The sequence below is a fragment of the Rhipicephalus sanguineus genome, chromosome 7 (genome assembly GCF_013339695.2).
Source record: "Rhipicephalus sanguineus isolate Rsan-2018 chromosome 7, BIME_Rsan_1.4, whole genome shotgun sequence".
NCBI classification, from domain to species: domain Eukaryota; kingdom Metazoa; phylum Arthropoda; class Arachnida; order Ixodida; family Ixodidae; genus Rhipicephalus; species Rhipicephalus sanguineus.
The window spans coordinates 144,682,286-144,700,012 of NC_051182.1; the positions used below are offsets into that span (position 1 = coordinate 144,682,286).

Consider the following 17,727-nt stretch of genomic DNA (forward strand, 5'->3'; position numbering starts at 1 on the left):
ACGTCGTCCTCGAAGGAATTGGCGAAGCGTCTTCGTGCACTTAAATGTTCCCAGCGTACCTTGAAGCAGGCTTATGTGTACCAGGCTAAAAGTGGTATAATGGTATACGAGTAAAAGCGGTACAACGACGCGCGGCTAAAAGTGGTACAACTGTATACAGCTAGAAGTGGTAATGCGCTAGCGCAGTGAATCACCGGAGATAGGGGGGAATTTAGATGCATTTTTCGCACTCCTGGAAGGTCACTCGTTCTTTATACTTTCGTGTGTTTATATACGAAAAAAAAAATAGGTAGGAGCGTTATGACACACTGTGTACTAAACTAAATGGAAGAACGGAAACGAAGTACCGCGACGGTCCATTTCAGGACATCTTTCAATATCCTTCGATGAAGCATTACTCGACAAGCCATACTTATAATATAGGGCCCGAAAGCTGATATGCCGGTGTCCACGTTTTCTTAGCGGTATAATTTTGGCCGGAGGGAGGTACTTGTGTCGTTGCAGGTGTTCCTTTCAGCTCGACAGAGTTCCACTCAGTTTGCTAGCGAATAAATGCACTCATTTTTTTCACCTTTACTAGCTAGCCTTATGTTATGAGGCGTCTTTCATTGGAGAATTTTTAATGTGCAAATGGTTGTATAAACTTCTAATGCTAAGTTTTGTATAGTGTTGTTTTCGTCTTACTGCCTATAGGTTGCCATTTATTGCAACATTTTTACTTCATTAAGAGCCCCTTGCTCGGCTAGTACGACGGGTTCTGCCTTTTCATCAGACAAACCAAGTGGGCAATTCTTTGCGATGCAGGGATTCGATCCCGGTGCCACGAACATTCAATGCTGATGAGGTACACAGATGCGGATGTTTGTAGCTAATGAAGATGTACGCGTTTTTGTAGCACACTAAATGTTCAATGTGTGCGCGAAACCTTACATTTTCTAACTACAGCTCACAGATCGTCATGTTGATCAAATCTAATGTGAAACAGTGATTGATACCGGTGCGGTTACGGATAACTATCTTTAACTGCACATTGTGCTGATCTCAAATGTGGCTGGGGTATTTTCTCTTTATCTCTTGCTCATGTGTTTTTCTGTTCCACGCAGAATACGGGGTTCAAATGACTGACCGTCCATGGCCTCCGAGATTAGCCGGCGGCGCGCGCGCCGCCGGCTAATCTTGGAGGCCATGGACCGTCAATAAACCTTACAAAAATACTTAGACTAATATACGTTCTTTTTTATTGACTCTTGATTGCCTTCCAGATATATTTTATTGACATGACAGAATATCATGCACTATATTTGCCCTGGGAGCAAGAATTTTGCAAACGTAATACGTTAGACGCTGACGCTATGTATACGTTTATTTTCTTACCAGCGTTGGCGTTCGAACTGCGACCGCGACTGTGCGTCGGTTTCGATTGGCACAGCTCAGGCCACGACGCCAGCGCCACGAGCATCAGTGTGGCGATGAGGGAAAACTCCGCCGCCATCTTTGTTCCTTGGCACGCCCGCTGCAGGAAAAGGAAAAAAAAGAAGAGAAGCGTTTGAGGACACCTAGAGTACAGTTTTTTTGTGGACGTATTAGTTACTGTTTGCAGTATTTAAATATTTTTCTTTACGAGATTAAAAGCTTCCGGGCTTTTAGTTCATGCTTAGTATTAAGCTGTCTTTGTGGAAACAGGTAGGGGTGCGCGCAACTTTTTTTAGTGCTATGTTCTCGACAAGATTCACCGATGTGGTCGAAGTAATTTAACATAATTTACGTGATTGCCGAAGGAACGGCGTTTAATACAATCAGATTTCGTCCTTGAACGCAATGCAATGCAATAGAGTACAATACAATACAATTGAGTAATGGTTTTAGGAAACAGAGAATTGTTCAGTATGCTCTTAAGTGAGCAAATTAAGCTACGCGTCTGGGAAATAACTACGACCAAACGTTGTGTATGCATCCGAAAAAAAAGTCATGCTTGTTTGTGTAAGAAATCCGGCTGTTTGTGTTAGCTGGTGCATTTACGCAAGAGCTGGTAAAATGCAACCAGGTGCATGAATGAACCGGAAAGAATAAGACAATTGTCGGCTTGATATAACCACAGTTATATCAAGCCGACAATGAAACCTCTCTTGAAAATCCTAGTAGTACTCGGGTTTTCAAGAGAGGTTAGGTGCAAGAAGCTTTAATGATGCAGGGGGCCGAATGCGGAACTCGAAGCACATTCTGGTGTATTCCAAAACTTGCTCTGTCCGGATCGAAAAACAAACAAACAAAACAAAACAAAAGTCACTTTTTTCCGCTTTTGGTATGTGCTTCTAATCTCGCTCGATTAGCCTTAGAGTTATTACACTTGTATCTTGTTCCCTTCCCGATAGATTTAAAGTGTTTCTGAGACAGTATATAACGCCACCTGCGGTCCATGAAGCTAAAAAAGACGATTGAAAAAGATTAGAACAGAAAGAAGCTTGTGAATTGCATTTCACCTTGATGACGATTTTAAGTCTTACAATTTGGTCGGCATCCCGGTGTCTATTACAAGTTGACCTCCTGGCAAGCTCCGCGTGCGGAGGCCGCCTGAAGGTGACGTCTATATAATCCCATAATCCGCATCACGCAACGTTATACGAGACGTAGTAACATACAAAATGCAGCGCGGGACCGCGCAGCACCTGCACATGATGCAGTGACCCAAGCTGATCACGTATATATCGCGGAGTGCTTGCGGACGCAAAATTGATGGCCGTCGTTGGGACGACTTCCTTGGATTATATCCTACGAGGATCGTGAATGCACAGTATGGCCGTGAATGTAAGCGTTCGTCTGTCTGATTTGTCTACATGTGTCCGTCAATTTGTCGATATCTATCTATCTATCTATCTATCTATCTATCTATCTATCTATCTATCTATCTATCTATCTATCTATCTATCTATCTATCTATCTATCTATCTATCTATCTATCTATCTATCGTCTATCTATCTATCTGTCTGTCTGTCTGTCTGTCTGTCTGTCTGTCTGTCTGTCTGTCGTCTGTCTGTCTGTCTGTCTGTCTGTCTGCTTCTGTCTGTCTGTCTATCTATATATCTATCTATCTATCTATCTATCTATCTATCATATTCTATCTAGCTATTATCTATCTATCTATCTATCTATCTACTATCTATCTATCTATCTATCTATCTATCTATCTATCTATCTATCTATCTATCTATCTATCTATCTATCTATCTATCTATCTATCTATCTATCTATCTATCTATCTATCTATCTATCTATCTATCTATCTATCTATCTATCTATCTATCTATCTATCTATCTATCTATCTATCTATCTATCTATCTATCTATCTATCTATCTATCTATCTATCCTGTCTGCTGTATGACATTGCCGCTAGAAAACAACATACGCAGAAGAGAGATACGAACAGGACGACATGTGGGCGGCAGTATGTAATATACTGCCGCATATACTGCGTAATATACTGCGGCAGTATACAGTAAGCAATACCAACTAGGCAAAGAAGTTCTCCTCCAGTATATATCCTGTCTGCCTTGCCCTGTCCTGTCTGTCTGTCCTGGTTCGTCTTTTCTTGTCTATCTTGCCTTGTCTTGTCCTGTCTGTCTTGTCCTGTCTTGTCCTGCCTGTCTACCTGTCATGTACCGCCTAGTCCTGTCTGTCATCTATATTGTCCAGTCTGTCTATGTGTCTGTCTGTGTCTACCTTCCTGTATATGGCCGTGTTTGTCCATCTGCATGCCTTCCTGTTTTAGCGTATTTTTCTGTCCATCTTTCTGCCTGAACTTGTCCATGATCCATACTCGTTTTTCTGTGTCCGTCTGTGTATAGCACCTTTCCGTCCGTTTCTGTCCCTGTATTGTCTTTAATTGTCTATCGTCTGTGTCAAACCGTCAACTGTATTGTTATGTTTTTACGTTCTTTGTACTAGTTAGAAAGATGCGGCAGCTCACGGAAGCTTCTGTATATATAGTGCGCGTTGGCTTGTCTCCTAAGCGCTTGCAAACTTTCCGTGCTTTCCGGAAGGCAGAAGCACCGACAGGAAAAAGAAAATTATACATGGCATAAAAAAAAGGCCCCCTCTTCTACGAGGGGTCGTCTTGTCAAGGTCAGACACATCGTACGAGCAATACAGCTCTTAACAGTCTCCGCAACGTTCGATAATTCCAGCCATACATGCCTTGCTGTATAACCTCACTCTCTCCCATTCTGTGCTCGCTTAGTTCGAGATGAAATTCGCTCGCCTTTTTCATTTCGTCCTGTTTTTTTTTTTTCGTTTTACAACGAACAGGAGCGGCGCCAGGATTTTTTTACTGAGGGGGCACCCACGACAAGTGAATTCCTTCATGTAGGAGCCCCGCCACAGTGGTCTAGTGGTTATGGCGCTCGTCTGCTGACCCGAAGGTCGCGGGATCGAATCCCGGCTGCGGCTGCTGCATTTTTGATGGAGGCCAAAATGTTGGAGGCCCTTGTAATTAGATTTAGGTGCACGTTAAAGAACCTCAGGTGGTCGAAATTTCTGGAGCCCTCCACTACGGCGTCTCTCATAATCAGATCGTGGTTTTGGGACGTTAAACCCCAGACATTATTATTATTATTCATATAGGAGGGCAACTTACACGTTCTGTTTTGACTACGTTAGCTCTTAGGGGACCAAAGGGGGTGGGGCAGGTGAAAATATTTTTTTGGGGGGGGAGGAGGGCTCCCCCTCCTTCCCCTCCCTAATGAACCCCGTTGGCGCCGCCCCTGACAACGAATCTGTATATGGCTAGTTTCCGGCGGGTCGTGTTCGTGGACAAATGACGCGTAGAACAACAATTTCCCGGCGAACCGATTAACTCGACTAATGCAGCGTTCTTGCGACGAAAAAAATGGACATAGCGCAAAAGTAAACATTAAGGTGTATGATTTCGCCGACACGGCAGAATGACGTGAACAGTTTTGCCTTAAGGACAAGACCGCTTGCATAAGAAACGAATGCAATGCCATTTTTGTTCGAAATGAACGTGCTTTCTTACCCACTACAGGATTTCATTTTGAGACCTTCGTTGACGAGATAATGTGCGGCTTGCGCAGGAGAAACATAGGGATCTTTGAGTGTATGTTTTTTTATTCGCTCAGTATAGTTAGTAATGATAATATATAATTTCACTATAGCAATATTCGCTAAACAAGGCCCACCGTAGCCACAGCTTCGCTGGCTTCAATCTTCACAGTTGTCTAAGCTAGGGCTCTGAACTTTTTAAAGGGGAGAGCCTTAGATGCCCCATGAAATGGCAAAATTGACCGTCGGCGGCAACACGAGTGATGCAAGAAATCCTCAATCGATAACGTCATCATGACGTCATGTATCACCAATCATGTCATCTTGACGTGATTATGGCGTCAAATAACATGACGTCACATGACGATGTCATCGCATGACATCGCCGCTTGGTCAAAGGTGCGCCGATCCAGGAGGCAGTGCGAAACCAGGTACGGTGCAAAAAGCTTGCAATGCCTACGATCCTGGAGGCCATGCAAAACCACGTTAGGCGCAGAAATCTTTCGCAGGGGGGGGGGGATCAATGCAATCGACTTAGAAGAAAAAGAAGATGGCTTCCGCTTTCGAGTCAGCTTAGGCAAACGCATAAGGGACCCTGTGAGTTTTTTCTTCCGTTACGGGATCTCCGCCAGCCAGTATGTCTGCCTGGCTGCTACAAGCTGCTACGTGCGTGTACCTTCTCCCGTTCTCGCATTTTCTCGTAAAACCACGTGGAGTTGGCTCGGTACACAGCAGCGGTAACTGCGCCCTCGCGTACGTGATCTCCGTTCGCAACTCGACTCGCCCTGTCCGAGAAGATCGGCCTTGACATGTCGAGTGTTTTACTTTTAATGTGTGCGGCGTAGAGCTTATCTGGGACATCTGCGTATACATATCCGTCTTTATATATATACGCGCCCGTGATCCTATTACGTATTCTCGACTTTATCGCGAAGTAAAGTATAACAAAAACAATAAAAAGGATCAAGACAGTGCGAGAAAATTGAATTGGAGTCGCGTTTGCCTCGGCGGGCGTCTGGCCAATTGAGTGTGTCTTGTGAAGCCGTTCCCGCCATCTTTTAATGCAGAACATTCTACGAAAAATGAACTACGGTTTTCCGAAGCATATCCTGGGTAATCATAATATTTTTTTTCTGTGCTAAAATTGACAGAAAACAAACAAACAAACGAACACATGAAGTAGGACACGACTTTCGCATAAAACATGTACACTCAGCATGAAGTATAGGCAATCAAGGATTATAACTGTGTGAGTTTCTCTCGACGCCTGCTGTGTGGTTCCTTTCGAAAGCATTCAACGTTTGCTCCTCATAGTCTATGTTTGTTGTTGGAAGTTAAGCCGCTATCGAATGTGGCCGAATTCGTATTTATCGTGTTAAGCCTGATCGTGTTAAGCCTGATTGCTGCATTCTTGCGTTGTGGCCCGGCTGCAAAGAAGGAATGGTGGTGGTAGGATGGTGTTGATGGTGCTGATGGTGGTGGGGAGGCTGACACTAAATCCCTCCTCTATTCGCACAAGCGCACCGCACTCCACGTGCATGCGCGCGATCCTCACAACAACGGATTCCTTGCCGGCATCTAGTTTCCTACAATATTGACTAGAGGGAACTGTGTGGCGCTGCGATCGTTCAGTCATCATGGGAGTGATGAGCAGCCCATGGATTTGCCTATGTGCTGGCGGCTTTGAGCGCACTTGTGGCTTTATTTATTGTTGTGTTTTGGAGTTTGTTTCAGATAGCAAAATGGTCAGTTGTGAACCTCGTGAGCTGATTTGAATTGAAGCGGGACTGCTGGGCTTTTGCTGAACTTTGTCATGCGACAAAGCGGCTGCAGGCTACACGGAGCCAAACGGAACTGAAAGAAGGAAGTTTAGACAAATCCCATGTACTGTCCACCATTTCCATGCTGGCTGAAGAGCCATGCCTTGCAACTTCCATAGACACCAGCGCCAGCTTTCTCTCTATTGTGCCATTGTGAAACTCTATGGTTGCCGGTGCACGTCCTGTTTTCACGTCTCGAAGCCAACGCACACCTCGTGTATACTCGCAGCACGTGCGGCTGCGCTATCGAGACGAACGTACGACTTGACTAGGTGTTCCATCAAACACGCGAAACTAACGAAAACCAACACCGAAACAGCGAGATCCCGTTGTCACCGACCCCTTTTCTTGCGCGAACATCGTGAAACCATTGATCTTCTTGAAAACATGCTTTCGCGTCTTGCTTAGTGAGTAAAAGTTAGACGTCGCAAAGTAAAATAGAGGAAGAAAATGCCTTAATCTTGGCGACGCACTGCGGTTTGTGTTCGAAGATCGATTCGTTTGTTGTTGGTAGCGCGCACCGCACATACATCTCGGCGATTCACAACAGTTGACAGTCGAGGCCGTCCGGTGGCGGGAGGATCGCCTTCTCGGTGTTGGCTGTTACCATCGCGGGATGATGCATGGCGCTTACGTATGGTATAGAAAGCGTGCGCATTCAGTGGCGGATGTGGTTATAGTATGTGTATATGATGAATGGTCCGAGTCGAAACGAAGGTATATGTGTATATACGACACGACAGTTGGCGTGACGGCGCAGATAGGAACCTTGAACTGTGTACTGTCACTTTTCCGCGGTTGCTGGAAAAGAAACCCTGTTGCATTATTGATCTGTTCTGTACGCGCCTTTTTCATCTGTCCTCGCTTCTGACGTTTCAAGACAAGAGTGAGGTGCGGAACGGGATAGGAAATGCGATAGATGACTGTGGTGTCGCAAGTGTTTAGGCAGTTATTTTGCCTTCTTCTTCAGGAAGAAGAAACGGTGTACGGACGTGAAAAGGATGCGAATATATACGTATGGAGTGATAAATAGTTCAAAATCTTAAAGCTGCCGAGGCCCTTGGGTCTCCTGACGTGCACTGAATGCGAAGTGTCTGGTCATATCCCAGGGCCGTACCCAGGAATTTTTTTCGGGGGGTGTTTGTGTGTAGAACGGCTACATTTGGAACTAGTGATCGCTGTGAAGGCGGGCTGGTATTTTAGTATCACCCGAAAAGTTAAAGCACGAAAAAATTTCGGGGGGTGTCAGAACCGCCTCAACCCCCCCCCCCCCTTAGGTACGGCACTGTCATATCCTATATCACCGAACCCAATGAATACCTCCTATATTGTCCGAGTCGCGTGGCCTTATCACATGAGGTCATGTGACATTCTTGCTGAAGGTTCCTGCTTGGTCATGCGACTTTGCCACTTGACGTGATCGCTTGTCCATGTTCTCGAACCGGGTGAACTCAGTATTCGATTTGGGCGCCAAGATCCACTTGGTGTCGTCGCTTGGCCACGTGAGTATTCTGGCCATCGAATGTTAACGCCAACACGGCTGGATTTTCCACATCATGGTGCACATAATGCTTTCGCATTAAAGCTAACAATATACAAATGTTATGTCTGGGTATGAACGACTCGACGTTACATGAATCTGCGTTGGTTGAATGAATTCTTTTATTAGATGGAACCGCAATCACCATGATAACACGAATATGATGAGAAATTTGAGTGCAAAGCTTTCACGTCTGATTTGCTTGGCTTTAGGGAACACGTAAGAAATTAAACTGAACCATAGATTAGCTTTTTGTTCTTTCCCACCCGCCGCGACGGACTATTGGTTATGATTAGGGCTCCGTGTTTTCGGATTAATCCGAAAAAATCCGATAAACAGTCACCGGTAAAGTTTTTGAGAATTCGGATTTATCCGATAAACTCTGATTTTAACGGCACTGGGGCGTGCCAGACGACATTGAATACACGGACCCCGTAAAGTATGCTTGCGTCTGTTACAAGAACCTTTAAGATTGTGATACGCACAAACGTAGGTGTTTGTATTCAAGTATTTGTGCTTATCTGTATATGTGTTCGTGCCTTCAAACCTTCAAGGAAAATATAAAATACGATTCATGTGTTGCGATGTTTTCGTGTTCAGATATAATTTCATTTAAAGGTATTGTAATATTGAGAATAATGCAAAATAAACTCCGAATTTCGGAGAATTACGAATTTACGAGAAATAAGCTTCGATAAACGCCGAATTCTCAACAAAAAAAATAAAATCCGAAAAACACCCTAAGAAAAATAAACTACGAAAACAAGGAGCCATACAGTTATGATGCTCGACTGTTGACCCGAAGGTCGCGGGATCGAATCCCGGCCGCGGCGGTCGTATCTCGATGGAGGCGAAATGCTATGAGGTCCGTGCGCTTTAGACCTAGGTGCAGGTTAAAGAACCCCAGGTCGTCATAATTTCCGGAACCCTCCACTACGGCGTCTCCCATAGTCATATCGTGGTTTTTTTTTTTGGGACGTAAAACCCGAACAATTACTATACTATGTAACTTTTTGTTCTTACAATGGGGTCATCTTTCCTTATTTCGTTAAAAACGATAATTCGCGAGAAAGATGACGGCGACAGTGCGAAAGTGAGGTTGATGATTGTTATTGCGGAATATGAATTTTGCGACAGACACCGTCACACTTCAGAGTTGAGCGCATAAAAGCGAGAATAAAAAAAGAAAGAAAGAAAAGAGAGCATGTAGTACATAACATGGACGTGTCGTTCTTTTCGCATCTATTTGTGTCCTTTTTAAATGGCATCCTTTTAAACGTATACCCGTCGCCTTTTTTCTTTTCAAGCCAAAAATACCCGAACAACTTGGCTTCCTGTCGTCTCTGTCATTCAAACTGCGAGCTGGCCGAGCTACACTTAATGGGCATCACAATAAAGGAAAAATTAAGAAGAAATGGTTGAAGTAATACAAATGCGCGTTCAGGTAGCTCGTTTCGTGTTTGTGCGGTCAAGAGGGCGCGACGTAGCGTGCACGCGTCATGATTCTTGGCAGAAAGTTTGCGGGCAGCCGGCCAGTGAGGACAACTAGGCTCGGTCGGCGGCAGCCAGCGCCATGCATTTCTAAGAAGCGCGCGTTGATGTATGAAGCGGCGCGATCGCCCAAGCTCGCGAGAAACCGACGCCTCTTTCGAAGTAACAACCGATTGCCGACTGGTTGGCGGGCGTTACTGTAACTAGAGGTGGTCACGTAGGTGGTCACAGTCTCACGCTCCTTGATGCACGATTCATTGTTCTGTCGCGGGTGGTCTATATAGAAGAAATGCTGGATGATTGCCACCGCGGATTTTGTGCTAGAGCAGTAGAGAAAAACTGGCAGTCTCTTTAGGTAACGCTAGTGTACAGAACACAGGCGAGAGCAGCAGACGCTCTCACGCGACGCTGATGTTCCCAATCAATTGCATTCCTCCTTTGTCGGTTTGAGCTTCGTTTGGTTCTGAACGAAAAATCGCGTTTGATGCAAATAATAAAAATCGTGGGCCCGAGCCGGAACCGAACCCAGGCCTTCTGCGCGGCATTCAGGTGTTCAATCACAGAGCCACGACAGTGTTTGGAACTGCTTCGAAAAAAAAGAAAAAAAAAACGATACAGGCCTCATGCGGGACAGAAGCGTATAGAACAGTATCGGCCGTCACACCATGTGGAATTGCGCGACTAGTCGGCGGTTTAAAGGGCCGCTCTTTACAAAGCGCTCGGGCATAAATCGTCATCGGCAGCAGCATCAACAAAGTGTTCAGCTGCATAGGTGCGTGTTATGCCTTGCAGACGCGCAGTGGGCATACTCCGCTACTTCGCAAAATGATTAATCATATGGCGTGGTGGGCATTTCGCAACTGTACTGGCCGGAGGCGTGGTTTAGTTCCAAACGGCCAATGTTACGCGCTCAGAGGTTCCTTTCCACGCGGTGCGGTTGAGGTGGCCACCGAGAATGAGAAGGCGATTATTGTTGGGGTTGTTAACCCCCCAAAACCGCCGCATAATTATGAGGGACGACATATAGTGGTGTTCTTTAACGTGCATCTAAATCTCTAAGCGCACGGGCTTCTAGCATTTTCGCATCCCGTCGAAATGCAGCCGTCGCGGCCGGCCGGTTCGATTCCTCGACCTTCGGGTCGACGAATTCGGGTCGAGGAAGCAGTCGAGCACCATAACCACTATATCACCACGGCGGCTGATCTCCAATTCGCCCTGTCTTGTGCGAGTCGATTCCATTTTATTTGGTTGGTAACAACTGTATTGATAGTCCTGCAGAGCTTTCACCGACCGGGCCTTAGGTCTCCCACGTGGGGACGTCGAGGCTAGAGTCACTGTATGTGCTACCTTTCGGTAGCAAAGTAGCGCATAGGTCCGGCTAGCAACCACAGCTATGGGGTGAAGTCGCACTCCATTTTTGCAGGCGACATGCCTACCGCGTCGCCGATAAACATGTCTGGCGTGTCGAAGGCCGGCGATAAACATTGGCTGTCGATGACTAGTGTTAATTGAGTGAGCTGCAGCGGCGGCGTCGAGAAATACAAAAATTGGCCCGAGCGTCAGCTTCTCCGCAATGCATGGTTGCTAGCGGCGTTGGAAAACAGATGCGCAACTCTGCTACCTAAAGGTAGCATGTACAGTAACTCTAGTCGAGGCCTTGCCTCACAGCCGCCTCGCGGGCCTGCTGGACAGCGCAGAGTTGGTCGCCGAGGCTGGGGCTGCGCAAGGCAGCGGCCCACCGCGGCGGCAGGATTCCGGAGTTAGCACCTTCCGGGTTTTCGTAACAGTCCCAGAGCATATGAGTTAATGTGGCGACCTCAGTGTGGCAGACCTTGCATATATTTGTCGGGTATGTAATTTTATACCTGCGAAATTTTTAATTTCGTCGCTCCGTCTAACTACTGTGGTTTAACATCACTGTATTTCCTTTCACCATTCTCACCCCCCTGTCTTTCGTAGCCTAGCGACAGGAAATTCACACTGTCCCTTATGCGTTCGCCTAAGACGACTCGAAGGTGAAAGCCGTCGCCTTCACTCGAGGAAAATGGACACGGCGTTAAAAGGACGGGAACTAAGTGAAGACACGAAACGACAAACACTTCGCCATTGTCCTCTTAGTGGCATACTGATTTTGCTCGAGAAAGGAACCAACTAGCACAGCAACAAGCCTTGTTGAACTGTATTCAAACCCCTTCATTTTCTTCTTACTCGATCATATTGATCCCCACCAAAAGCTTCTTCCACCTTACGTGCTTCTGCACTGCCTCCGGGATCGGCAACTGCCGATGTGAAAGCTTGCAGGCATGCCAAGTTTCCTGCACCTCACGGTGTTCTTGCGGTGCCTCCGGGATCGTCCCACCTTAGACCAAACGATGGTGTAATGTGATGACGTCATCGTATGACGTGACCTTATGTGACGTCGTAAGGCCTTCATCATATGACATCACTGTTTGGACTAAGGTGGGACGATCCCAGAGGCACTGAAAAAACCCGCGGTGGTGCAAAAGGCTTGCAGTGCGTGACGTCGAGATGCCGTCATAATGACGCCACTAATTTTGGAGGTCTGTGACGCCATGATGACGCCATATGGTGACGTCATCACAGAATGGCTTTCTTTTTTTTTTTTTTTGTGCATAACTCGTGTTGACAACGCCGCCGCCAACGGTCAATTTTCGCTTTTGCTGAGGCATCCAAGGCCTTTCGCCTTAAGACAGTTGTCACCACAGCTTTCTTCTTAATGCGACCTTTCTATAGCGCGCCGTGGTCAGCCAAGGTGTACACGTACAGCTTGCCGACCAGCAAGCGGTCTTGTTGACAACTGTACGATGTAGCAGGCGTCCTGTCTCCGAACGTGACAGGCGTCACCTCCGACTTTATAACGAGATGTTTTTGTCGGCGGGCACTTAACCGGGCTCTCTAAAGCGCTTGCGTAGCGGCACGACATGGAAATGTCTTGACGTGGATGTGAGATGAATAAAAGAATGAATGAAACAACAACAACAAAAAAAAAGGACATTCAGGGAGGCGCTTCCAGCGCAGCGGAGAATCCGAACTCGCTGTCTTCCTATAAGATACCGTGGCGGGTGAGGCAACTGTAGCTGACGTGATAAACGTACTAATCAGAGAAGATGGTAAAATACGGTTATTAGCTTTTTATTGATATTTAATTGTGTTCTTTTGTGAAGCTTAGTACGAAAGAGTAAAACACAGCGTCTCTTACAGATCATAGCTACATGTGTTGCACGGATGAAGATGCTATGTAGGATCATAAGTATCAATCAAATAAGGAAGAATGTTCGGGTGAAGGTGTGGTCAGGGTGTTTTCACCTCCCCCCTCCTCTCATAAGCGTGCGTAGGGTTCTCCATTAGGGGTGCGGGAGCGGCTAGTGAAGTGGGTAAAGTGTCTGCGGTCGTTTGCTGTCGAGAGCGTTGCTCTGGCGAATTTACTATACCACTTGTAAAAAAATGCATATGGCAAAAGATGGCTGCCTAGCGGTGGTTGCACTTTGTGGAACAGCCTTCTAAAACAGCGTAAACATCTTTTTGTGAACCTGAAACACTATTACAAAGACTTTTATTGATGGTAAAATCTGAATAAAATACGTTGTCAGCTTCCTGCATAAAAAAAGGCACCGTCAAAATTGCTATTTTGTACATTTATATCTCTGTAATTCTTCATGTATGGATCCAAACAACCTTGATGCCAAGGATCGGGATGCTTCTCATGTATTTGTATTTGTGTCTTTTTTTTAGAAATCATATTCAATTCAATTCCATGCGCGGCCATAGATATGCTCTCGACAGCAGATGGCTCGCTACTAAACGACGCAGACGGTAATATCGGCACGCGCTCGCGTGGTCCGTATTATATTGTGGCCGACTGTACTCTCAGCAACGCTTTTTAAGCCCAGCGCTCAATCGGCGAAGCCCTTGCAACGATTTCACGTCGTCGACGTCGCGTTCTAGCTATGTTCCGTCACTTTATCGGCATCCACACAGCGAACGAACGAACGAACGAACGAACGAACGAACGAAAGAAAGAAAGAAGAAAGAAAGAAAGAAAGAAAGAAAGAAAGAAAGAAAGAAAGAAAGAAAGAAAGAAAGAAAGAAAGAAAGAAAGAAAGAAGTACAAACGGAAACGGTACCACGCGCAGAAGGTGCGCGGTGGTGGGAGGGAAATCGAAGGTCTTCGTTTCTGGCGCGGTTCGCGAGGTCGCTGTTCACATAACACCGACTCCGTCGCCTGTATGTATATATGTATATATATCTGTACTCACTCCAAGAATCGGGATCGGCTGGCGTTTGTTGCTTCATGGGCCGCGCGGGGATTTTCCCGCGCACGAAACGCCGAAGCCGTGCATGGTGCTGCCCGTAACTGTATGCGCGATGTTGCCTCCGTCACCGCAGAACTATTCACTCTACGATGTCATTGCGGGAAAAATAATAATAAAATTGTCTAATCGAAATCCGGCCTGGTCGTATCCTGTGTCCACTTAAAATTAGTGAAGTGTAGACGATGTGTGGATCACCCGCTTAAAGAAGGGGAACACGTAAGTGAAAGAAATAAGTTGACTTCAGAAAAAATAAAAATACAAAAACTACAGAAAGGAATGGCGTAAGAAGCCTCTCTGCACGAAGCTGTGTCCTCGAAGGACGTTCTTGATTCTTAATTAATTTTTTCCCCTTAAAGTTGTGCTTCGTTCTCGTAATGCTTCAAGGATGGAAGCTTGGAATAGTTGCTTCGACGTTATTGAACTGCAGACACAAGATATGTATCGGGTCAGATATACCAGATATATTTCAGGTTTATCAGATGTAACATTCAGGTCACGTAGATCCGTCAAGTTAGTCAGGTCAGTTAGTCAGTATGTCAGGTTAGTAAGTAAATGGGAATTGTCACTGAGGCCTGGTATAGTCAGCTAATTAGTTAGGTTAATCTGTAAGCCAGGTCGATAAGGTCAAGTAAACTCATCAGTTAACTTAGTAAGCCAGGACAGTTGGTCACGTCAAGTCACATCCAGTGGAGTAGCCAGGGGGAGGGGGGGGGCACATCGGGCCCGTGCCCTCCCCCCACCCGAAATTATTTTTTCTGCCATGGTATACAGAGCATAAAATGACACTCGACCACACATACCTGCCCGGACCCCACGTCGGATCAAGGGCGTGCCCCCCTGAAAAAAATTTCTGTCTACGCCACTGGTCACATCGGTTTAGTCATCTAGTCAGTCAATCAAGGAAATCCCGTCAATAACTTTCAGTCAAGTCCATCAGTCAATTACTAAGCAAATAGATAAATGAATGAATCGCTATCTATATCTGGAATACAGGGCCCCCCTTTGCATTCGCCTACTCGAAGAAGAAAGCCATCTTCTTTTTCTCCTCAGTCAATGTATTGATCTCCCCCTCCTCCAAAAGCTCTCTGCACCTAACGTGCTATTGCACGGCCTCCGTGATCGGCCCACCTTTGACCAAGCGAAGAGGTCATGCGATTGCCTCATGGTGACGTCACAAATTCTGACGGTCTGTGACGTCATGTGGGAACATCATCACGTGATGGTGCTTTCTTGCATCACTCGCGTTGACGCCGACGCCGCGGGACGACGGTCGACGCCGACGGTCAATTTTCGTGTTTGATGAGGCATCCAAGGCTTTCGCCTTAAAAATACAGAAGAGGGAAGCTGAAGGATCAAAATGATGAGAATTCGTTAATCAGTGAATGTCGCTGCAGTCAGCGTTTCGACAAGTGAACTTGCCTGTCAAGACAAGTTTTTCTTGTTCGACGATGTCGTCTCGTCGAAACCTTCGCTCCGGTGACGACACTGCTATTTCTGCGGAGTCATCTTCAATGTCGACGAGTCGTTATCACTCAGTCTCATTTCTCCGGAGTCACTCTCAAAGCTTCCGAGTCATTACTAGTCAGTCGTTCCCGAAGTTGCTAAATCGTTCTTATTAACTTCGAATTGTGCTGAGTTATTCTCGAAGAAGTTGATTTTAACATCGAAGCAGGCGGCCCTGTATAGCAAAGGCAACAGCTGGATCCTTAGTAGGTTCACTTTCACTTTCAGTTTGGTGATATTCCTTCCTCTCTTTGGTATGTGTCCAAGAGATATATATATATACATATAATATATGTATATATATATATATTATATATATATATATATATATATATATATATATACTCGCACGTGTGTTCGTAACGTACGAACGAAAGAATGCCGCGGGTTGTTTGCGTCTGAAGAGGGGCCGTGTCATCGAAAGGCGCCAGGGAGACGAGTCACGAAGTTCTCGTTATCTCTCGAAATAATTTGATTACGAACGAACGATCCCGGAATCTGAAGACCAACAGCGTTCGCAGAACCGCCGCCGTTCTGCTCTCTTCCCGAATGTAATGCACCCGGCAGCAAAAATTTGCGGGATCAGAAAAGACCTCCACGCATATATAATCTCTTTTGGGAGTTTTCTAAGTGACGCGCATGCGTTGAGGTTCGTTGTAGGTGGGGGCCTTCCATATAGAACGCTGTTTTCAGACATTATCGACATGGCTTCTTTCGTGTTTATGTCCAGCGTTCGTCAGCGTCTGGAATTCGGCCCAGCATAAGGCTGATCTCGTGAACACCGAAACGCGAGTTTCGAACTAAATTTTCGCAATGTCTAAAGCTTTCTGATGCGTTCAGTCTTCCGTGTCGTTTTTACAGGTTGTCCCGCAGCGTGCCTTTATTTTACTACCCCGAATATCAACGACGCTATTGTAGAAAGTGTTCTAGCTTTAGATTTGTTTTGCACCGCGCGGCTACGGCGCATTCTCGTGGTACACATATATTCACATTTTGTAAGCGTGAGTGCAAGCCGAGAGTTAGGCACTCGCCTTCTGATCGGGGGAGAGGGGGGGGGGGAAGGGCTCGTTCAAACCCAGCTTCCCTAAGAAAGCTTATTTTGTTTTATACATTAATTTCTTTACGGCGATGATCTTCTTAGGTGACAGAGGTCGACGGACGGTTTGTTTCGTGGAGTCGGCGTAGAAATGCTTACGCATTTTAAAAGACGGTTGACGTCTCTTAAATAGGAATCGATCCATAACACGAAAGTCAAAGGAGGTGTCTTCGAAGAATTACTGGTGTTTTGTTGACCGTTAAGCAATACAAGCGCATAAATTTGCACGGTGCGCAATTTCAGTAGTCTATAATTTATTGATAATCGGATTTTAACGCGTACCATCTAAACGCTGGGGCGAACCCCATGGAGAGAACCTCTTTACGCTAAGCCCGCATGCCTAGCTCAAAGTTCTCGTGTGCCGAGGAATTCTCAGTGAGGAGGTTGTGAAAGTTTGTAGGTAAATGATAAGTTTATTTTCTTTCTGCCTGTAACATTACAAAGTCTCACATAAAAGTCATTTGCAGCGGACAAATCACACCCGAATATACTTCGATGAGAGTCAACTTGATTAATAATTAGACTCAATATGTTAACGAAATCAACCTAGGTGACTATCCTATTTCCGAGGGGATATACACAGTGGCATCTGGAAGATGTGCGCCTGCGACAATGAAATGTAACTTTCACCAGCTGGGATAGTCTCGACCACGGTGGTGGTCGAGACACAAGAAGCAACAGTCCCTGTAGCTAACGCTTCGGAGAGAACAGGGGTTCGTCTTATCGAGACGCTCATTAAAATCGACGTTCTCAGTAATTTGCATTCCCCTTTACCCTTACCACGAAGCTTTCTGCATCTCAACCATCGTTTGCATTGCCTCCGGGATCGACCCACCTTTGACGAAGTGTCATGAAGCCATGATGACGATGGCGCTAATTTTGGCG

General features: G+C 45.9%; 1 protein-coding gene across 2 annotated transcripts in view; it reads right to left on the reverse strand.

Annotated features, from left to right (window-relative positions):
• The window catches only part of LOC119400158 (uncharacterized), a 68,771-nt gene that overhangs the window by 17,223 nt on the left and 33,821 nt on the right, over positions 1–17,727 (reverse strand). For both annotated transcript variants that reach the window (XM_037667142.2, XM_049417989.1), the window contains exon 2: positions 1,375–1,513. In XM_037667142.2, the coding sequence (XP_037523070.1) occupies positions 1,375–1,492 (118 nt within the window). In that variant the 5' untranslated portion in view covers positions 1,493–1,513. The remainder of the gene's footprint in view (positions 1–1,374; positions 1,514–17,727) is intronic.